Here is a 21666-nt window from a genome sequence, read left to right on the forward strand (position 1 = left end):
TGCTGGAACTCAGCTCCTGTTCTATGGATGTTGGGATGCTGCAGTCTGGAGGGTTGCAGAAGCCTGGCAGCCCACGGGTCTGATCCTTGGTTTGCTAGCAGGGAGGGAGGGAGAGCTATGGAAGCCTGAGAAAGCTGTGGTTTAACATGAGATTTTGCTTTCTTCCTCGGTTAATCTTGAAGAAAGGTTCATGATTTGAAATATTTTAATATTTTTGCAGTGATTTAACAGTAGGAAATTCGGAGGTGGGCATGGAATCCATAAAGAAAAGAGAGAGAGTGTTTCATAAATGTATCTCTGCTATTCCCAAAAATAATATCAATTTGGTTTCGGAGAGCAAATAAACATTGCAGCTGTAGCACATCTGGAAATGGTGCACGTGTTTCACAGTATGGATTTTTTACACTTGCACCTTCTATTTGCGTTTGAATCTGTTATACTTGTAGGAAACCACACCACATCCTTACTGTCAAGGCAAATCCAGTTTGGTGCTTGAGTAAGGGAAGGGAAAAGTGTGTGAGGAGGGCACTTGTGAGCCCGGAGCACCTGCAGCTTTGTGCCATGAGGAGTAGTGGTGCAGTTTGGTGGGACGTGTTTCGCCCTTACACGGAGCTGAAGGAAGAGGATCCTGTTGGGATGAGAGGGGTTTAGGAACGGTTGTGTTTTGTCCTGTGAGTGCACAGAGCTCTGCAGAGAAGGGTTCTGCTCCCTGTGGGGGTTGGAAGCGTAGCCATGAGGAAAGTGCCTTTGTTGGGTGGAGGTGATGTACTGACAGAGGGATCCGATCGGGCTGGTTTGGAGGAGTTTGGCTTTCTACCTTCGGTCCTGGAGCTCCTCTCTGCAGCTCAAAGCTGCCCTCTGCAGTCGTGCTCTGCCCACAGAGCTCAGAGCATCGCCGTCCTGCAGGGAAGGGCCAGAGGGAAAGGTAACTATGGCCCAGCATCCAGCGCATCTGCCATGCTCCCGCTGAGGGGTAATTCAAAGAGGAACATTTCTTCACTCAGCAGTTCCCCCAGACACCCTGGCTTGGCTCCGTGCATTGCACATAGTTCAGTGCAAACCAGATATTCGCTCCACGGGAATGGATCTGACACAGTTTGGAAGCTGTGGTGTATTTCTTGGGAGCTGCTGTGCTATGATAGCAGCCATAATGATCTTTAAGGCTCTGCTGCCTGTATCTTGAGGAATTTCGTGAATAAATTGAGGGTTTTCCATATGTCCACATAAGTGTGTCATGTAGGGCCGTGCTAAATAATAACGATATTATAGTTTTAATTTCCCTTTATTCTTCTTTCTTCTCTCCCCGTGCCAGATTTCACCTGCCTCCCCTGCAAAATGTGAAATGAATTAATTCACCTTTTGTGTTTTTTACATTCATGTGTGGGGGAAAAAAAAAAGTAATTATTTTGCTTAAAATTCTTATTTGTTTGGACGGCTCGCTTCTTAATTAATCCTAATCCTTTCTTTGTGCTCCTTGAGTAACAGTAATATCAGATTTGTCTGGAATGATTAATGCCTCTTGCATTCCAGCTCCTCAGCCAAGTAAAGATTTATAGACCAACATTTTTCTGGTTTTCTGGTAGTCAGATTTTTGCGTGTTTTTTTCTTTTTTTTCCCCTCACGCTGCACTCTTTGGCATTTGCTTCTATTTTTCAGGTGTAAATACTGTGACAGGTCATTCAGCATTTCCTCCAACCTCCAGCGGCACGTTCGGAACATCCATAACAAGGAGAAGCCATTCAAATGCCACCTGTGCAACCGGTGCTTTGGGCAGCAGACCAACCTGGACCGACATCTTAAGAAGCACGAACACGAGAACGTTCCAGGTAGCAACCAGCATTGCCATGGGAAAGCCATAGGCAAGCAGCTAAACGACGGATAGTGCTTCTGGAATTGCATGTAAATGCTGAATGCCATCTGTTTTTCTCTGTAGTTCAAGTCTGGAAAACATAAGCTTCTGTAAAATAACCTGACTGTGCAGGGAGGGGGTTGTTGCATGATGCTCCTCCTTTATTTTTCCTCTTAACGATGACTTTGAGGGTATCTGATTGTTTCTCCTGTTCTCTTTTCTCGTTTCTCGCACTCAGTGAGCCAGCACTCTGGAGTCATTACAAACCACCTTGGGACCAGTGCCTCTTCCCCCAACTCGGAGTCAGACAACCATGCACTTTTAGATGAGAAAGAGGATTCGTATTTCTCTGAAATCAGAAATTTTATTGCAAATAGTGAGATGAATCAAGCGTCAACGTTAGCAGATAAAAGGTAGACCAGCAAACGAAATGACCTGGTGGCACACATTGTTAACATGGTTCAAACACCAGTCAGCCTCTGTCCTGTAGTATTTGATTTAAAGCACTCAAAAGAGAGAAACGTAGAGGTTTGGAATGGAAAACACCATCAACTTCAAGTGCTAAGCCCAGTGTTGAGTGTTTTCAGAAGATGACCTGGGTTAGGAGTGAGTGGCAAGGCGTGGGGCCTGGGAGGCATCTTGAGTCTCAACTTCATTTTATAAACCTCATTTTGACTGAGGAGTATTAAATCTGCCCACAAACCCAGATGTGAGGAAGTTTCCTCAAATGGAGGCTGTTAGAAGGCGGTACAGAGAGGAGGAGGAAAGCCCTGTGTCCCACAGATGTTATATTTTGAAAGATGGAAAAGCATCATTTAAATCCAGACTAGACAGAATGCCAGTTTGAAAAGCATTTGGGTTGATCTGTACTTGATGTGCTCGTTGTCCCTGCATTCACTGCAAATGCTGATTTTTAACTGCCTAAAACATGTCAGTTTCCCTTTTCCTTGGAGTTTAAATAGTGTGTTATGGACAGAGATAACTCTAGATATTTGCATTCATGCACACGTATAAATTGAACACAGTCTTACGTTACAGTGAAGATGCATGACTTATTCATTTGGTCTCTTTCTTTCTATTCTCTTTCCCTCTTGACCAAACGTTTCAGGCCAGAAATGCAGGATATTGACAGCAATTCCCAGTGTCACGGATTAGCAAATGAGAAAACGGAAGATGTGGATGATGAAGATGAAGAACTGGAGGAGGAGGATGACGACAGCCTGACAGGGAAGTCGCAGGATGAAACGGTGTCACCCACTGCAGAGCCCCGAGGAACGTACGAGGATGAAGAGGATGAGGAGCCCACATCTCTCACCATGAGCTTTGAGCACACCCGAAGGTGAGGTGGCCGTGCCCTTTGGGAAGTCATCTGGGGGCCAGACTTCTGACCCCGTGTCAGTGGTAGATTGTGAATGCGACTGTTCTGTTTCTCAAGCCATATATCATACCTCCGTTTGATTTAAGCATTCACTTGACCGATTCCATTTTCACCACGGTGAGGGATATAAAGCAAGTGGGCTGCAAGGAGAGTCTGTGATAAGATGTAGATCCAAGACTTGAGGAATTTGAGCCAGGAGAACAGTTAGTCCAAAACAGAGAAGAGCTTTTGCAGGGCACTGCAGTTCGAGGGGTAAATGCCTGTCTTTAACACTCTGGTTGAGGCAGAGGGAGAAGCATCCGTATGCAATCCATGTTGTACCATGCTACTCATTTTATTTGTAGCAAAATACTATTGACTTCAAGTTCAGTCATCAGCGTTTAGGGAAAAGCTGAAGATTTTTTTTTCCCCCAGGGTCAAGTGATCTTTAGACCACTTCACCATTAAGATTTGTTGCACCTGTATAGGCTTAGTGCTCCTTTTTCAGCTTCAGTTTCCCAACTGCCATTCGTACCAAATATCCTAGGATGCAGAGCCTGCATCTTGTTTAGTCTCAGTGCATCACTGCTTTCACTGCAACTCAGAGGAGACACAGCAGTGTTCTGTAGACACTGATCCAATGCCAGGCGTGTCAAGGAGTGGACAGCAGCTGGAAACCTCCATGCAGAAGAGCAGAGAGAGCTATAGCCAGCCTGATTCACAAACATCCATCACACCGATGCTTGTACGTGCACAATCACGCTCTCCACCTTTTCTCTGTGCCTTGCACTCTGTGTCATTCTCGTGTCCGTCCGTCTGTCCGCTCACGCATGTGGCTTGTGAGACCCCCATGTACGTGCATGCAGGAACTGGTTAGCACCACGCTAGTGTGTGAACGGTGCCATGAGCTAACAACAGGTCAACCCCTTCCCCTGGTCATTGGTACAGGTGTATTGAGGAGGACGAAGCCGGCTTGTTAGATTTGGAGCAGATGCCGAATTTTGGGAAGGGGCTGGATCTTCGCAAAGCAGCCGAGGAAGCATTTGAAGTTAAAGATGTGTTTAATTCCACCTTAGACTCTGAGACAATAAAACAGACTCTGTACAGGCAGGCTAAAAACCAGGTAGGTATATGCCAGAACGTTTTACCTAGCTTGCTGCCAGCGCGTCCTATAGGATTAGCAAGCAGCTGGCCTCCTTCAGCTGAGGTTTATTTTCCCTTCCCACTGAGCAGGAGTACTGATGGTAATGAGGGAGTTGTGTGGGAACTGTCTTGTCGCAGCTGTACAGAAAAATGGAGAAGAAATGGAGTGGGCATCAGTTTTAGGTCACCCGTTCAATTTATCATTAACCCTGTGTTGTGAGAACATGCTTATGTAGGACAGTAGTGGCATCTGTCTGTTTTTATGTCTGTATAAATGTTTTTTCCCAACTGTTGTTTATTTCTACTTTGAGATAGTTCTCCAGTTGGCTCATACTAAGAAACTCAAGTTTAGTCCACGGAAACTGTAATAAAATGTCACTGTATTTGATTACAGAGAGCATAATAGACAGTAGTATTGCTTTGACCCGCAGTCCTTCAGGTCTCAAGAACTTCCTCACTTATCTCCCTGATTTCTAAAACACAAAAGGAGCATTTGCTCTGTCAGCTCGAGCAGCTCAGACCCACCTGGAAGCCTCAAAGTGACACCTTTGTAGTTTAGAGGAAAATCTGGAGGTATGGGGCACATCCATTTGTGCTTCCCACTTTGTCATTGCACCAAAATGTTGTCTCGGTTCTTGAAGTTCATACCTTGATCCACGTGGGAGGACTCTCACAAAAGACTGTGAGAGTGAAGGTAGATCACTATAGTGGGCATACTCAGTGCCTCTCACATTAAGCCCCTAAGAAGGGTGCTCCAAATTACCACCTAGCACAAGCTGCTTGCCTGAGTCCCTTATGTGTCCTGTGACTAATATGGCAAAGGTACTAACCATGTAGGAAAGCTTGCTCCTTTAATGTTTGTCCTACTTTGTTAGCTCTATCCAATGCTTGGCAGAGAGTTGTCCTTTGGGGCTGTTGTTCTGTTTTAGAAGCATGCATGTCCTTAACACTTCCAGGCTGTACCTCTTTCAGCACATACCTACAGTAGGTAGATGAGCTTGCTGACATGACAAGTAGCTCTGACTCCCAGCCTTCACCCTCTGAACTCAGGTGGCTGGTTGGTATTGTCACCAGTACAGCTGCATTACTGCAGGTCCAGCTGCACTGAGCATTGTACCCATGTCCCAGAAATGCACGATTTTTGCTGCCCTGCAGAGGGTAGAGGCAGGTGTGAGGTGTGTGCCATGTGCCCAGCCTGGCACGGAGCGTTTGGTTCTGTACAACCATGGGGAGCGCTGGGGTTTTCTGCATCACCCCAGGCTGCCACGTTCCAGTAGGTGGAGCGGCGGGTGCCATCCCTGCATGTGGATGTAAATCTCAACCTGCTGGCAGGGACAGTGCCACTTCACGTTTTGGTGAGCTGGTGCTGTGAGCTGGTTGTTGCAGCACATCCCACGTGCGTATTCACACGTCCCCTGCGTTGCTCTCTCCTCCCGCAGGCTTATGCAATGATGCTGTCCCTATCTGAGAACGCTCCCCTCCACACGTCCTCCCAGAACTCCCTGGGTGCTTGGTTGGACATGGCAGGAGCAGCTTCAGAGTCGGGGACCTTTAACCCCATCAACCACCTCTGAGAGGTCCGCAGGGCTCTGTCCGGAGTCGCAGCGAGGAGGCGGCGGTGCTGCGCTTTACCCCAAACCCCAGCAAGCAGAAGATGGGTGCGAGGGCCTCAGGGAGCGCCTGGACTTTGGGCTGAGAAAGGAACCTGTCGCATCTGACCTACCAGACCTGCGTTTTTACCACAGTTTTGATTTGTAATTTATGGCAATGAACCTCTCCGCAACTGGATAACCCTGACGCAGCCCCCAGGATTTCACCAAAATAGGAATAGCGTAAGCAAGACACGAATCACAGCAGTGTGATCCAATATCAGTCCCTCGGATACTACAAGATGGGATCACTGAGCCAGCAAAGCCCTCGTGGAGGTGGAAGCCTGACACCATTGGGTAGCTTCATCCCTTCAGCTCAGCTGAATGAGGAGGCAGCAAGGAAACGGAGCCCAGTGAGACCCCGTCCCTGGTGCAATTCTGGCAGAGCCACTGGAGTTGCACCAGGGAAGGGTAATCCAGCCCATTTTGCTGACCTCTAACAGAACCTGAAGTTGTGTACTCCCACTGAAATGCTGTCCTGTGCTCAGTTCCTGGCCAAACACCTTTCCTGTGCAAAGCTCCTGAACGTGAGTCGCGGTGTCCCAGCTGAGAGCTCCTCAGCCTACAGCACTGCTGGGGTCTGGCTGCTGTTGGGTCACAAAAACGTGTGGTTGGTGGTCCTCAGCTGGGTGTCCATGCCTGCAGTGCTGTGTGGGGAGCACTTCCATCTCTGTGGTGCCACAAGACGGAGCTCTGCTTGGACCTGGAGCCTCTGGAGTGAGAAATGGCTCTCGGTCTGCACTGCCCCAGGGTCTTGTGCTGGAGCTGTTGGGTCTGATGGGGAGGGTGAAAAGCCATCAGGGGTGGGGAAGGTGGCCCAGATGGTCAGGATGGTTGCAGCCGCTGTGTTGTTTCCTGCAGTGATATCTTCTTGGGTGTTGGTGGTGGTTGGGAGTTGTAGAAGAAACATCCTGCTCGTGCTGTTGTGGTGGGTGGTTGGCTGTGCGTGGCTGTGGCCATCAGTTTTCATAGGAAGATGTCCTAGCTTCAGCATCATCAGGGCTCTGAGCCCTCTATTCAAGCAAACGGCCAAGAACAGAATCATCTCTCTGACTCTAAAATTGCTCACAGGTATTTTATGAGTGATTTCAAATCTCTTCCAAGTCTCCTCCGGTTGTTCAATGGCCCAAAACAACTTCCAGAAGTACTGTTGTTTGTGCTGTTCTGCAGGGCGAATTGCTGAATTGGAGCACAGCCTGGGAAGCAAACAGACCTGGTGCAAAGAACAGCACTGGCTGTATGGATAACATTGAGGGTGTGTGTGTGTGTCCTGAGAATTTGCTAATTGCAGCATCGTCAGTTGAAGAGTTCCAAGGATTGGGCAAGAGTTGGTGTGGTGGCACCGTGCTCAGAGCCAGCCAGCATGGGAGGAACATTTCCCATTGGTTTTCCCATTGGTTTCCCCATTGGGTCTGGTTAGGAACTGCAGAACTGGGCTAGTGGCTGCTGTCAGAGGGGCAGCGTGTGGTTTGTCTGCCTGTGGATGGGTGGTGTGCTCAGTGCAGGGTGAAGGAACACAACACGGGAGCCCCATCCCGGCACACTGAAACAAAGGAAACAACTGCCCACAAAGTGGGGGTTATGCTAGGAACCCTTCATAACGTGCTGTCAGCACCCAAGAGCAGGCTGGTTTTAGATAGCTCGTGGAGGAGAGCATCCAGGATATCTTTAGTATAGAAGGAGCAGAAGGTAAATTAGCAGCACCGGCGTATTTTCTGAGAAAATTTGCCCTCCCTCTTTGGTTTTCCACATCCCTCTGTGAAAGTGCCCACGGCCCTGAGCCCAGCTGAGCTGCTCCCTGTGTTGGCACAAGGCTGTGCTGGTGGTGGCACAGCACCCTGTCCTGAGAGCACAGAGATGGGCCCCATCCCACCCCGGGCACCATTCCCACAGGGGCAACAGAAATAATAAAGAACTGTTTCCTCTCCGGATGGAATTTCTTTTAATCTGTAAATAACTTGTAATTTTTTTGCTAATTCTTTTCTTATTTTTATTTCTTCCTTAACAGTATTTTTTTTTTTTTTTTGCATTAGATATATCATTATTGTGAAGAAATAATGTTAATATAAGCACGTAGTGAAGGACCAAAATGGTGTAACTGAGGTTGTGTGTTGTACGAGGGAGGATGGAGAGGTGGTGATGTGCCAAGCGCCCGCGGGCTCCTGCTGTTCTTGCTGCCCGTCCTCCAGACAATCATTGGTTGTGTTCCATTGGCGTGCCGGGAGCGTTTGCCTGAGCTTTCTATTTATTTCCTTGGTGGGTTGGAAAGCAGGAGCAGGCAGGGGACACGCAGCCCTGCAGTGGGAGTGCTGCCCTTCGGGGGTGTCAGCGGGGGCCGGGTGGGCAGTGCTGCGCTGTGGGGTTTGGTGCTCCCGGCCACGTGCGGGGCGCGAGGAGCAGAAGGTTGGGAAATCATGAAATGATTTCTCCTTTTCTTTTGTTGTTGTTTGTATTTCCTGATTCAGTTCTCCCGTTTTCTCGAGCCAGTGCCTCTTTTTGTGTTCAGGACCTCCCGACTCCCCCCTAAGTTAGCACTGATGGCGAGTTTTCATCTTCCCACAGTTAAATAAAGAGGAAGCCTCGCTGAATTGCCGTTTCTCTCATAGCATTCATTTATTGCACTCGGGACGTGTCGCAGCCCATAGCCGACCCATAGGCTCTGTCGCGTGGCTTTGGCCAGCAGCAATCCTGGCGCCAGGGCTGCTCCCCGGTGGGCACAGCTGGCTTTCCGTCTTGCTGCGAGGATGGTGGTGGAAGTTTTCCCCTTTCTCCCCGCTCAGCACTTAAAAGACTCTCAGCAGACGCTCTTGCGAAGCAGCTCCTTGTTCCCTTCCTACAAAAAGCGTTTGGAAAAGCACTTGCACAACGAGGTGAACCCGTTTGGACTCTGAGCATCAAAGCACTGGATGTTGGTGAGCCCCCGGCCGGCCCCGACCTACTGACTTGGTTCCGTTTGTGCTGTACTGAGCGCCGCGCTGCCGGCGCTGGTCACAAAGCCATGAACCTTTCCTGTCGTGTTGAGTGATACTGTGATTAAATGATTCCGAGGTTGTAGTTTTGTTTTTTTTGTTGTTTTTTTTTTTAATTATTATTTTATTTTTTATTTTTGGTTTCTTTCTCCTGTCGTTAATTCTTATTACCACTTTTTTTTTTTTTTGGGGGGGGGGGGTGGGGAAGGGAGGGAAGAGAAAAAATTTAAAAAAAAAGAATGAAAAAGCTTAAAAAAAAAAAAAAAAAAAAAAAGGCAGCTTTGATTTTTTCCAAATGTGCAATTCACACGTGAACAAAGTAATTCTGAAAGTAATTCTCAATGTATTTTACGTTCTCGTTGCTCTCTTCAAAGCCAGAGGTGTTTGCCCTGATGTCATTTCCAGCCTGCAGAAGATGTAATTTAAAACATATATATATTGTGCTTGCGAGAATCATGAATCTGTGCATCCGATGTCATTCCTTTTCCCATTGTTACAATATGGATATAATTTAGTTGTTGTTTTTTTTTTTTTTTTTTTTTTTCCTTTAGGGCTGTATAGTGTTGTTTTTTTTTAAAAAAAAAAAAAATCAATTGTAAATGTCTGGTTTTCACATAATGTTTAAAAAACATTGAGAAAGAGGATGGTGCTTGTTCCATATCATTCTTGATTGTATATTGCTTCTGTTATGTTTATAAGTAAACTGTGCATGACTTGTGTTTAGCGGTCATTATGGTGTCTGTTTGTGAGATTTTTATTAAAAAGAAACAAATCCCGTAGATGCACTTATTGTAAATGTGATTAGATGGTTGGTCTGAGGCTAGAAGCCTCCAACTGCCCAGGAAGAAGGAAAAAAAAAGAAAAAAAAAGAAAAAAAGAAAAAAAAAAAGTGTTGGCAGTTATTAATTAATATGAAATCGCTTTGTTGGGAGCATAATGAAATGAGAGATGAAGTGTAGAAAATAATTTGAAGAAGCGATTTTTTGCAAATTTCCTTTTGATGCTTGTGATAAAAGACAAATGTACTTGTGTAGAGAAATTCCTTTAAAACAATGACTAGGAAAAGCTGATTTTGAGGTTAATGCTGTAGAATAGGAATGTATACCAAATGTAATCTTTCCAATGCTACGATGAATTTATACATGAGATTGATATGCAATAAACCTGTGTGCTTTTATAAGCCGTGGTCCCGTGAGCTTTGTTGCATCGGCGTGGGGTTGGTGGATGCTTTGCTGCAAGGTAAGGAAGGATGGGGCCGGAGGGGTTTTGGGGTCAACGGTGTGTGCTGCAATGCTGATTAATGCTCTCTGCTTCAGGAAGTCGGTGTGCTGGAGGATGGATCCTGTGTTCTGTGCATCAGTGGGATGGTTTGGGGCTCGGCTGAGCTCTGTGCAGTGCAGCAGCCTCGTGGCTCCTGGAAGCAGCAGGGAAGGAGAGCATCTGTCGGGTAAGGGAGTGCTGATAATGGGGTGATTGTCGGGCAGGGTTTGGGGAGGGGAGTGGAACTGTTAGAAGGGCGCTGCTGACAAGTGGGACTTTGTCATCCATCGAGCACTTGAGATTCACCACAAGGCAGGGAGAAAAAGGCTCCCTTTTTATGGGGAACAAAATCAGAGCGGGGGCAAAAGGGGGAGGTGAGGGGAAAGGTGGTTCCCAGGACATGTGATAGCACAAAGGGGACACCAGGGGACACCCCCAGCCCAGGGGGGCACCGGGCTGCTGCCATCCCCACAGCCTCCTTGAGGCTGGTCAGCTGCCTTTAAAAGCAATGGGGGAATAGCTGACCCTGATGCTGCCTGTTGGTGAAGTGCTTCTGGGAGTGTGGTACCCACAGCACCTGTTTGGGGCTGGGAGAGATGGGCCTGGGGGATGGGATTCTTGTTGAAACGTCGCAAAGCATCTCTCCTTTTTTTTTTTCTTTTTTTCCTTTTTAAATCGAATTTGCATCTCATTTTGGCTCGTCCATCATCACCCCCCGCCGGCAGAGGCAGACCTGGGGATGTCAGCAGCAGCAGCAGCAGCAGCAGGTGAGCTGAGCTCTTGGCCCCGCCCCCTCCTCGATGTGGCCCCGCCCCCTTTACGACCACGCCCCTCCGTGCCCCGCCCCTCCGTGCCCCGCCCCTCTCCGCGCTCTCTCCGGGGCCGCCGGTAGGTGCGGGGTTGCGGCCGGGGTGGGCACGGGGATCCCCGGGGGGAAAACGGGAGCGGAGCTGGGCTCGGAACCGGGACCGGGCGTAACCCTGGGGTGCTGCCGTGCTGCCCTCGGGGCGGAGCGGTCCCCTCCAGCCCCGGCCTTGCGGCCCCGCTGCCCCCGCTCCCCCACCCGGAGGAATTTCCCTCCCGTCCCGCAGCTCCGCCCGCCCCGCACATGGGGGTGGATGCCTCGGGGGTTCTCAGCGCCGCCTGCAGCTGCCAAACGGCCGAGGTATGGGGCGGGGAGGGGTTCCGAGGATGCGTCTGGGGGGCTGCGGTGGCGCTGCTGTTTGCAAATCCTTCCGGGTCCTTTGCGGGGGACGGGGCTGTGTCTGCAGCCGGGGAGGGGGAAAGGCGGAACGCGGCGCTTCTCCCGTCCGCGGGTTGCCTGGCGGCCCCCTGCGTCTGTCCCCCATCCGACGCAGGGAAACAAGAAGCGCCGGATCAGAGGGGTTTTGTTGGTGCGGTGCTTTGTCCCTCTGCCAGGGAGGAGATGTGTCCCGGTCCGGGCTGTTCTCTGCTCTGTGGCCTTTGGAAGGGAGCAGCTCAGGCGTGGTGGACAATGGGATCTCAGTTTGGAGAAATTAAACCCGAGTTTTAAGTCGAGTTATGCAATGGAGCAGTACAATGCTGTATGTGGTGCTTTTCCGGGGGTGCTCAGCTGTGTGGCTCAGGAGGAGGTGGGCAGGCTTAGTTCCTGGTGAGGGAAGATGGAGCTGAGTGCTGGAGGGGCTGTGGGGACACTGAGAGCCCCCATCAACTCCGTGGGAGCCGAGGCTGAGCACCCATCAGCCCAGTCTGCCCCCGAGCTTTGGGGTCTATCAGGATTGATGCCCAAGGAGAGCAGTGTGGGGTCCCCAGCGGTGCTGCGATGGTCAGAGTGAGCACCACAGGGACAGCAGTGCGGGCTCCTCCAGGCTCCCCACGCAGCACTGTGAGCTGTGCCAGCCTGTATCCTCAGCCTTAGCAGAGGAAAGTGTTCCTTCCCTATCTGTCCGTCTGACTGTCTGTCTCTTGCGCAGCTCTCCACTCCCTGTGCCGTTGCCATGTCCCGCAGCCCACCAGCAGCCGAGGACCAGACCTTCCTCCTGGAGTACCGCTGCCACCCGCTGCGATCCGGACCCCCTGCACCAACCTCCCCTCCAGGCAAGCGCAATCCTGACTGTGCCATGAGCTGCTTCCCCATGGCTGAGCCGCGCCGCATCGTGCTGAGCACCGACAGCCCGGCTGCGCTGAAGGTGGGCACGCAGCAGCTGATCCCCCGGAGCCTGGCGGTCTCCACCAAGACCAAGAACCCCACGCGGAACCCCGGCGCTGGATCCATCCCTGATGCTGCCTGCTCGGGGCAGAAGCGAGCGTCTGTCCCCAACGTCACACTGCAGGAGGACACGGAGGAGGGTGGAGGAGGGATGCTCAAACGCAACCTGAGGAACATGTCGTACCGTGCAGCCATGAAGGGCGCGGGCACGGAGACGGAGCCTGTGAGCACCGTGCCTACACTGAAACCACTGCAGGAGGAGGGGAGCGCTCCACCTGCCCGCAGCCCTGGCAGAAGCAAGGTGGGTTTGGTGCAGGGATGGAACCTGGTGGTGATGGGGACAGGAGTGGGCTGAGCTGTGTGCCTGCATCTGTTGCTGTGCTGGTGGGCTGGCTGAGCCAGGTGAGTTGAGCCTGGGAGTCTGCCTGGCACCAGCAGCTGCTTAGGTCCACAGAGGGCCTGGAATCTGCTTCTGCAAGAAGCAGGGCTGGCTCCTGCAGGCAGTGCATGGGCGTGGGTGAAGCAGCACTGCCAGCACCCAGGCGCCGGGCAGGCAAAGTCCAGGTGTGGGGCAGACAGCTGGGAACAGCGGCGAGCAGCAGCAAGCTTGCTGAGATGGTCACCCCGATAACACAAGGCTGGAGCTGAGTCACTGCAAACAACCACTCAGAGTCAGGCTGGGGGAGCAGGGCAGTGTGTGTGAGCTGCTCCCCTTCTCAAGGGAACTGAGCGCAGCTGGTGGCACTGGGGCACATGGTGTGAGCTCTGCAGCCATCAGGGCAGCACGGTGGCAGCTCCTCTTCTTCCTCCTGCAGAGAACCCTGGGGCGGAAGCGGGTGCAGAAGCACGGCGGCTCATTCAAGGACCGTGAGTGCTGCATGCCCTCACCCCATGGCCTTCCCTCCGTGCTGTCATTGTGTACTCCCCCTTTTCCAGTCCCTTTGCTGCATGTGTGCCACTGCATTCCTGTTTGCTGAGGAGAGTGCAGCCACACTTGCAGCTGGAACACTCCTGCCTCTGTTTGCTCAGAGCAAACACTGCTGGGGACGTGCAAGCTGCTGCTTGACCAGCGCCGTGCAAAGTCCGTCCCAGCAGGGCGAGGCGGGCTGCAGGAGGCTGTGCTCACTCTGCACCTCTCCCCATGCAGAGCCACGGCTGTACCAGGAAATCCGTGAGAGAGGGCTGAACTCAGTCAGCCATGAGTCGGACGAGGATTTGCTGGAGGAGCCCAACCCTGAGGAGCCGTCCCTGCCTGGTGCTGCCATCGTGGTGCGGAGCTATCGGCCCGCACAGGTCACCTGGAGCCAGCTCCCAGAGGTACATATGCCAACCTCCTGCTTTCCTATGTCTTTTGCTCGGTCTGAGAGGGCCAGGCTGTACCTCCCTATTGTTAATGATTGTTCCTTTGCTCGTCCACCCTTGCAAGCAGCCCTTATGGCACAAGCAGGTGCCTCGCTCATTGAAAAGAAGCAGGGCAGCGTGTGTTTTAAATTCAGAGCTGCCACCCAGTAGGGAGCAGCTCATCCTGCAGCACTGTGCTGTGGGATGCTTTGGGGCCAGCTGGGACATGCCGGGCTCCCAGCAGGTCTGGGCTCGTGGGATGTGTCTGCTGTTTAACGCAGAGTGCTCCCTGCCTGTGAAGCAGCTCTGCTACCTGCAGAACCACGCGGTTCTTGTGCAGGCCCAGCAGAGCCATTTTCTGCACTGAGTTTCACCCACAGGTGCTGGAGGCGGGCTTGCTGGAGGCCATAAAGCCTGAGGAGCGCAAGAGGCAGGAGGTGAGCACACGGTGTGCCAGGACTGAGGGCACATCCTGCAGAAGTCCTTGATGCCAGGCAGTGCGTGGGATGGGGGATGCTGAAAATGCCTTTTCCAGTCATTACGAATGTAAATAACATACAGTTGTTATTAAATAACAGATGGGCATCATTGGTGTGAATGAGATGCAGTAGGCTTTTAATTCGCGCCCTTGCTATGCCAGTAATAATGCAGCTTGCTGTGCTGCATCTCCCTGCCTTGCTGCTTTCAGGCGATGTTTGAGATCATCACATCAGAGTACTCCTACATGCACAGCCTGAGTGTGCTGGTGGGCTGCTTCAAGAAGTCGGAGGAGCTGAAGGAGACCATGACCCAGACGGAGCACCACCACCTCTTCTCCAACATCAGCGACATCCTGGCTGTCAGCACCAAGTGAGTGAAGCACTGTGATGGTAGACCTCTGCAGCTCACTGATGGAGGGGCAGCATCCCTGGAAGTGCTGAGACATCCATCCCCTGATTGTACTTCACCCAGCACGTGTCCCTACAGTGCTGCAGCATCATCTTGTTGTTGCACGGTTGCGATGGCTGGGTCAGTTTTGGCTTGAGGGATTTGTCAGCAGGAGCAGCACATCATATTTTGAATAGCAGTGCCCATGCCTGCTGCAGAGCTCCCCATCACTGTGCTGAGAGTTTTCCTGTTTCCTGGAAGCTCCCAGCTGAGGATTCCCAGATGGGATGCAGGGACTGCAGCTGTGTGAGAACCGACGCGGGGGCGGCAGGACCTTGGCTCTTCCTGCAGCAGGGAGGGACCTCACTGGGCGAGGGGAGCTTCATGTAGGGGCTGTGAGCTGCCCTGGAGATGCAGGTGGCCCTGCAGGGGACAAGGTGTGCCCTGAGCACATGGTGTGTCCCTGCCACCAACCTGGGCATGGCTTTGTGTGTGTGGAGCAGCTGTGCCCGCTGGCTGCGGTGGCGTGGGAAGCAGTCCCAGTGTGGAAATGTCTTTTCAGAGCAAAGAGGTTGTTCTGCTCAGGGGAACACGTGGTGTCTGGGGATGGTCTGAGCAGAGCCTGTTGATGGCCAAGTGCACTGCAGTTTGTTTCTCTCCTTAGGCAGCCCCCCGAGCTGTGCAGCTTGTGCATTGCTCTGGACAGTTGATTTCTTTAATTCCTAAGCCAGAAGGCTTTTGCTGCCCCAGACCCAATCTGTGCTTCTGCAGAGTCACCACCTGCCCACAGTGCTGGGATGTGGGCAAGACTGTGGATGAAGCAAAGGCCAGAGCTGGGGGGGATCCCTGAGGGTAGATGTGTGAGGGAGGAGGGAGGACACGAGCTCAGGGGACAGAGCAAGGCATGTGGGGGAAGGATGGGCTGCAGTAAATGGCAGATCAGCTCTGTCCTGCCCTGGTGAGTCATGCAGTGAGATTGTCCGACTTCCTGTCCTTAGCTTCTTCCAAGCCCTGGAGAAACGACACCAGGAGAACGTCCTCATCCCCGACATCAGTGACATTGTGGAGGAGCACGCCTCGAAGCACTTCAACCCCTACATCAGTTACTGCTCCAACGAAGTCTACCAGCAGAGGACACTGCAGAGGCTGCTGTGAGTATGGCTCTTACAGGGAGCTCCTGCAGGTGGGATGTATGAGGGGTGCATGCAGAGCCTGCTCGACCCAGAGTGTGCTGGGGGTGCAGGTGTGTTTCCAGTTGTTTTTTCATCGCCTGCTGCTCCAGCTGTGCTCAATGTTGCTGAGCCCCAGAGGCAGCACTGCACTGTGTTCTTCATGTATGGGAATCCTCTGGAAAAACATGATACCTGAAAGAACAGCACTAATGGAGATTTCTTGTCCCATTCCAGAAACACAAACCCCTTATTTAAAGAAGCCTTGAAACAAATTGAAAGGAAACCAGAATGTGGAGGGCTGCCACTGATATCATTTCTCATTCTCCCCATGCAGAGAGTAACGCGGCTTCCTCTGCTGTTAGATGTAAGTAAGTCACACAGCAGCATTGCTTGGCACCTCTGGAGAGGGGACCTGCTTCCAGGTGTTGGTTTGTTGAGCCACGAGAGCCTTCTGCTCTGAACACAGATCCCAGCTCAGCAGCTGCTCCGCCGTTGCTCTGTCTTGCAGTATCACTAAAGCCTCTTGTCTTGACATTCTAGACAGTGTGTCAAAAAACACAAGCATGCACTGCAGCGTATGGAGCTGCCACCAGAGCTCTGAAAGCCATCAGCAAGGTGAGGACGGCTGCCTGCTCCCCATCTCTCCTCTCTCCCAGCACTCTGTTTCACCACCCTGGTCCCAAGCCTGCCCTTCTGCCCTCTTACTTTTCCTTCTGACATCAGTTCACTTGACATCCTCACTGCAAATAGCAGAGGGATGTACACATCTTTTCACTTGTCCATTTGTTTCACTTGATGGTGTTTTTTCCTTCTCTTTGTCCCCTTTTCTTCATTCCTCTTTGGCCCATCCTTTGTCCTTCTCTTGACTGTATCTTCCACTGGTGCTTTCCTGGCCTCAGAACTGCCGTGGAGGTGAGTGCACTACAACTCTTACTTGTATTATTGGGACCCTCACCAGCAACACTTGTATCATCCTTCCTTTCATCCACCCATTCTCCCTTGTGTTTTTCCAGCTGGTTAAGAACTGCAACGAAGGAGCTCGTGCAATGGAGAGGACAGAGCAGCTGTACACCCTGCAGAAGCAGCTGGAGTTTGGGAAGAAGAAGGTGAGGATGCGTGGCGGTGGGGCTGAGCAGGCTGTGGGCTGGAATAGCTGCCTGTTGCTGTGGTGTTTCCATCCACCAGACCTAAGGTCTAATCTGAGTTGTTTTTATCTGCCACGTATGAGACAAATGCTCCTTCAGGTTTTCTCTGTTGCAGCCTTTTCCCCTGATCTCTGCCTCTCGCTGGCTGCTGAAGCGGGGTGAGCTCTACCTGCTCTCCTCGGAGGAAGGAGGAATCTTCCGTAAGGGCTCAGGCAGGGTCTGCCACCTCTTCCTCTTCAATGATGTCCTGATCATCACCAAGAAGAAAAGGTACATCTCAGGGCCTTCCTCTGGCACAGGACTGGGGGGTTGGCATCTTGCTTCCCCAGGCAGCATTAGGAAACATCAAGGCTGCCTTGTTGTGGCCACGAGGGAGGCATTTCTTGTGAACGGGCCAAAGACATTGGGTGGAGCCCACTTGGGGGCGATGCCATGCGGGGAGGAAGCTCTGAGAAGCCCCTTCTGTCCCTGCTGCAGTGAGGAGAGCTACACTGTCATGAACTACGCCATGCTGGACCAAGTCTCTGTGGAGAAGATGGAGACCACAGAGCCACCATCTCCTCCTCCCGGCCGCCCAGGTGGGCACCTGCTGCGTGTGGCCATGGAGAGGGACAGCGAGGGCCGGCGGGAGGAGGTGCTGCTGTCAGCAGAGACACTGTGAGTCCTGAAAGCCTCCATCCCTGGGGGGAGGTCTCTCCTTCCCGGCCAGCAGCAGGATGCCATCCGTGGCCTTTCCTGCTCATGTTGGTTTATCCTTTGCCAGGAGTGACCGGGCACGCTGGGTCACCGCGCTGATGCACCGGGAGCGAGAGCAGCCTGACAGCACTCCCCGTGGAGGTGGGGGCCAGCATGGCCGTGTGCATGGGCCCCCACTCAGCCTGAGATGCACCGATCCCACATTCTTCACTGGTTCTGTCCTTCCCTGCAGACCTGAGCCAGGTGGAGATCACCCGTGCCTACATGGCCAAGCAGGCAGATGAGATTTCCCTGCAGCAGGCTGATGTGGTGCTGGTGCTGGGCGAGGAGGATGGTGAGTGGGGTCTGCGCTGGGGTGGGGCACGGCCTCAGAGGATCTTCCACAGCATCACAGGGAGTGAGCTCTGTGCCCACAGCCTACAATATTGGGCCTGGAAGCTGACGGAGCCCCAGCAGCCCTGCAGCCTCCTGCTGTGGGTGCTTCCTAGGTATGCTCACATCCCATTCTCCTCCCAGGCTGGTGCTGGGGTGAGCGGCTGCGGGACGGGGAGCGGGGCTGGTTCCCCCAGGCCTGTGCTCGACCCATCACCAGCCGTGTGGCCGTGGAGTGCAACGTGCGGCGCATGGAGCGGCTGCGGATCGAGACGGATGTGTAACGGCCAGGCCTGACCCCATGGGAGGCCAGAGCTCTGTACACTGAGCCAGGAGGCAGCAGGAGAGCCATTCTTCCTGGGTGTGATGGGACTGGTTGTGGTAGCAGTGTTGATGGCCGTTAATTAACATAGGACCTGGCATCCAGGTGCCTTTAGCCAAGCATTAGGGTGTCCTTGCCCAGTGCAAAGCTGGCTTTCTCCTCCAACTCAGCACCAAGGAGTGGTTAAGGATGAGGGTCAGAGCAGAGAATGGTGCTGTGGCCGCTGAGCAGCTCAGGCCTGTTTGCAATGGGAGGAGTGCTGGAGGCAATGGGAATTCTCAGGGCAGCATTGCTCTGATGTCTCTGTTTGCATCAAACTGCCAAAGGATGAAGGAGACCAACAATAAATTCTTGGATCCCAACGAGACAAGCGTCCTCCTTGTCCAAAATGCAGCAGTGGGCCCCCGACCAAGGAGCCAAGTGCTCCCCATTGCTAACAATCAGCAGGAAGCTCCATCTGACAGCTGTGTGTTTGCTGCTGGTTGGTGATGGATGTGGCTCAGGAGCCGTCCTTCAAAAGAGCTGCAGTGCCATTCACATTCACTAACTGAAGGGAAGAAACAAGGCCAACAGAAGTTCGGTGAGGCTGTCTGTTTATTTCTATCAACTGTGAAAGAATAAGAATTGTTAATCAGTGCTAAATTAAAGGAGACAAGAGGCCTAAGACACAGACAAGTAAGTGCTGCATGAAAACAAGCAGCAAAACGTATTAAGAAACAAAACCAGTAAAAAACAACCATGATCTGAACAATGGAATTTCTACATTCCCTGCTCAGAAAGGCACTGTGCTCAGAGGCTTGCCTGCCCCCCCAAGGAAATAAATAGAAAGCTCAGGTGCGTGCCAATGGCACACAACCACTGAGTGGGTGGAGAATAGGCACCAAGAACAGCAGGAGCCCATGGGTGTTTGGCACATCACCACCTCTTCCTCCTCCCTGCTTCCTGCTCATACAACACCCAACCTCAGTTACACCATTTTGGTCCTTCACTATGTGCTTAATAATTTCTTCACAATGATGATACCTAAAGCCAAAAAAAAAAAAAAAAAAAAAAAAAAATCAAGGAAGAAGTAAGAAAAAAATTAATTAGTAAAAAAATTACAAGTTATTTACAGATTAAAAGAAAGTCCATCTGGAAGCAGTTCTTTGGCTCCTGTGGGATGGGGCCAGGACCAGGTGCTGGGCCACCACCCCTGCAGGGCTGCGGGCACCCACAGCTTTGTGCCAATGTGTCCATGTCTGGATTGGGTGCTGCAGGTTCTTGGTCAGCTCTCCCCCCTCCAGCTGGCAGCTCTGCAGAGCTCCTGCACTGCTGTGGTATAGCTTGCCATAAATATTTTTGAATAAATACCTATTTTCAACCATGATGTCAACCCTTTCCCTCCAAACCAAGCACCCAACACCCAGAGGTGAGGGCCAGCAGCTGCAGAGCAGTCCTACAGCCCACATCCAGCCCAGGCAGCACCCAGCTCCCATCTGCCATGAGCTGCTTGTCACTCGAGTGCCTTGGGAACAAGTCCTCCAGCTGGGTCGTGTGCTTCTGCAGGGCCCTGTGGCTGTGGCAGGACGTGGTGCTCCATCCCCTGCAGCGCTGGGGACCTGGTGGGCATCTGGGCTGGCACAGCTGGAGGAGAAGGGGACAGCACTCAGCCCTTGTGCTGCAGGCAGCACCCAGGGCTGGCACAGCACAGGGCTGGGCTCACCTTCCTGGCACGAGGAGCCCATGGAGCCGTGGTGGCAGTGACAGCGGCCGGTCCGGGCACTGCACTGGGAGCTGCTGGCACAGGTGCAGATGAGTGCACAGTCGGGGCCGTAGCGGTTCACAGGGCACGCTGTAGGGCAAAGGGATCAGACTGCTGTGCTACCCCAACGTGGCAGGGCAGGCTCTGGGTTGGGTAAGGTCATCTCTCCAATGGGATGCACACAAAACAGTGCTCTTCTGTAAGACATCAGCTCCAACAAGACATGTTCGTACCCATCTGAGGGCTGTATTTCGATCCACCACCCACGTTCCTTGCATTTCCCTGCTCACCTCATTGCCCATCCTCACCTGAGTCACACCTGGGGCCAGTTGTTCCCGGAGGACAGAGGCAGTGCCCCGTGATGCGGTCACAGGGCGCGTTCCCCACGCAGTCACAGCGCTGCCGGCATCCCTCACCATACATCCCTTCCTCACAGCCTGGTTTGGGACAGGAGAGGGGCACAGCTGTGCCAAATGGCTCTGAGACACAGCAGAGGGGCTGGGGGGCACAGTACCTTCCTGGCAGCGGGGACCCTGCAGCCCCACAGGGCAGTGGCAGTGGCCGGTGGCCAGGTCACAGGCAGCTCCATGGGCACAGTCACAGCGCTGCTGGCAGTCGGTCCCATGGAAACCCGGGGGACAACCTGGAAAGGAGCATCCAGAGAGAAGCACAGAGCTGTTCTCTCTGAAACATGCCCGTGTTGTAACTGAGGGGATGCAGGGAGCAGCACACATGGGCCCCCTGCTCCTGCCCACCCCCTCAGCTCACCATGCTCACACAGGGCCCCATAGCGTCCCGGGGGGCAGCGGCAGGCGCCAGTGATGCGGTCGCAGGAGGCATTGTGCCTGCAGGCACAGCGCAGCTGGCAGTCAGCACCAAAGCTCCCAGCTGGGCACTCTGTGGGGCACAGGAGGGCAGCTCAGTGGGCAGTGAGCCACCAAGCAGGCTGGGCTGTGCACATGGAGCAGCTGTACCTAACTCGCAGGATTTCCCAGTCCATCCCAGCCCACAGGTGCAGGACCCATCGGTGGCATTGCACAGCCCTCCATTCTGGCAGGAGCAAGTCTGCTGGCAGCCCACCCCGTACTGCTGTGGTTGGCAGCCTGCAGGATAAGGGCACAGTGCTGGGCACAGCAGGAAACAAGTGTCCTCCTGGGACCTTTCCCCTGCAGCTCGCAGTTACCTTGCTCACAAGTGGGACCGACTCTTCCCGGTGGGCACAGGCAGTCCCCGGTGACGTGGTGGCACGTGGCCCCCTCCCCACAGGCACACAGCTGTGCACAGTCTGTACCATAGTGGCCGGTGGGACACACTGGTGGGAGGGACACCTTCAGCTGCCTTCATCACTGCAGTGCCTGCAGGCTGCGCTTGCAGGGCAGAGCTTTTGCACTTCCCTCTGCTGGAGAAGCAGAGAGGCAGCCATACCCAGATGGCACGATGCAAAAGCTCATGGAGAACATCATTTTGGCACTCAACAAATGGTGCAAGACGGTGTTTCCAGTGCTAAGACAGCAAATGAGGTCAGCTGCAGCTGCCCTCCCATCGCATATACCAAAGCAGGGAGACCAGCCGTCACCATGCTGCCATTTCCC

The 21666-nt window shown here is 52.8% G+C and overlaps 3 protein-coding genes across 19 annotated transcripts in view; 2 read left to right on the forward strand and 1 right to left on the reverse strand.

Moving 5' to 3' along the window:
• PRDM16 (PR/SET domain 16) overlaps nt 1-6466 on the forward strand; it is a 324486-nt gene extending 318020 nt beyond the window's left edge. For 10 of the 11 annotated variants that reach the window (XM_090123147.1, XM_031613660.2, XM_031613662.2 and 7 more), the window contains 5 exons: nt 1657-1826; nt 2088-2262; nt 2958-3188; nt 4155-4329; nt 5789-6466. In XM_090123147.1, the coding sequence (XP_089979273.1) occupies nt 1657-1826; nt 2088-2262; nt 2958-3188; nt 4155-4329; nt 5789-5923 (886 nt within the window). In that variant the 3' untranslated portion in view covers nt 5924-6466. The remainder of the gene's footprint in view (nt 1-1656; nt 1827-2087; nt 2263-2957; nt 3189-4154; nt 4330-5788) is intronic. The other variant, XM_031613664.2, reaches the window with a different exon arrangement.
• Nucleotides 6467-11131: 4665 nt separating this feature from the next.
• ARHGEF16 (Rho guanine nucleotide exchange factor 16) lies at nt 11132-18295 on the forward strand. Its single transcript, XM_031613417.2, has 15 exons — nt 11132-11392; nt 12183-12719; nt 13234-13285; nt 13566-13735; nt 14140-14196; nt 14448-14608; nt 15625-15777; nt 16033-16162; nt 16339-16413; nt 16812-16904; nt 17059-17213; nt 17421-17600; nt 17707-17780; nt 17872-17973; nt 18156-18295. The coding sequence occupies exons 1-15, from the start codon at nt 11336-11338 to the stop codon at nt 18293-18295; spliced, it is 2136 nt and encodes a 711-aa protein (XP_031469277.2). The 5' UTR covers nt 11132-11335.
• A 679-nt stretch (nt 18296-18974) lies between these two features.
• MEGF6 (multiple EGF like domains 6) overlaps nt 18975-21666 on the reverse strand; it is a 35455-nt gene continuing 32763 nt past the window's right edge. For all 7 annotated transcript variants that reach the window (XM_090122833.1, XM_090122832.1, XM_090122835.1 and 4 more), the window contains 7 exons: nt 21258-21386; nt 21049-21177; nt 20843-20971; nt 20589-20717; nt 20383-20511; nt 20036-20164; nt 18975-19956 (listed from right to left, as the gene is read on the reverse strand). In XM_090122833.1, the coding sequence (XP_089978959.1) occupies nt 19826-19956; nt 20036-20164; nt 20383-20511; nt 20589-20717; nt 20843-20971; nt 21049-21177; nt 21258-21386 (905 nt within the window). In that variant the 3' untranslated portion in view covers nt 18975-19825. The remainder of the gene's footprint in view (nt 19957-20035; nt 20165-20382; nt 20512-20588; nt 20718-20842; nt 20972-21048; nt 21178-21257; nt 21387-21666) is intronic.

This window comes from Phasianus colchicus, chromosome 22 (assembly GCF_987193195.1).
Source record: "Phasianus colchicus chromosome 22, bPhaCol1.hap1.1, whole genome shotgun sequence".
Classification (NCBI taxonomy): domain Eukaryota; kingdom Metazoa; phylum Chordata; class Aves; order Galliformes; family Phasianidae; genus Phasianus; species Phasianus colchicus.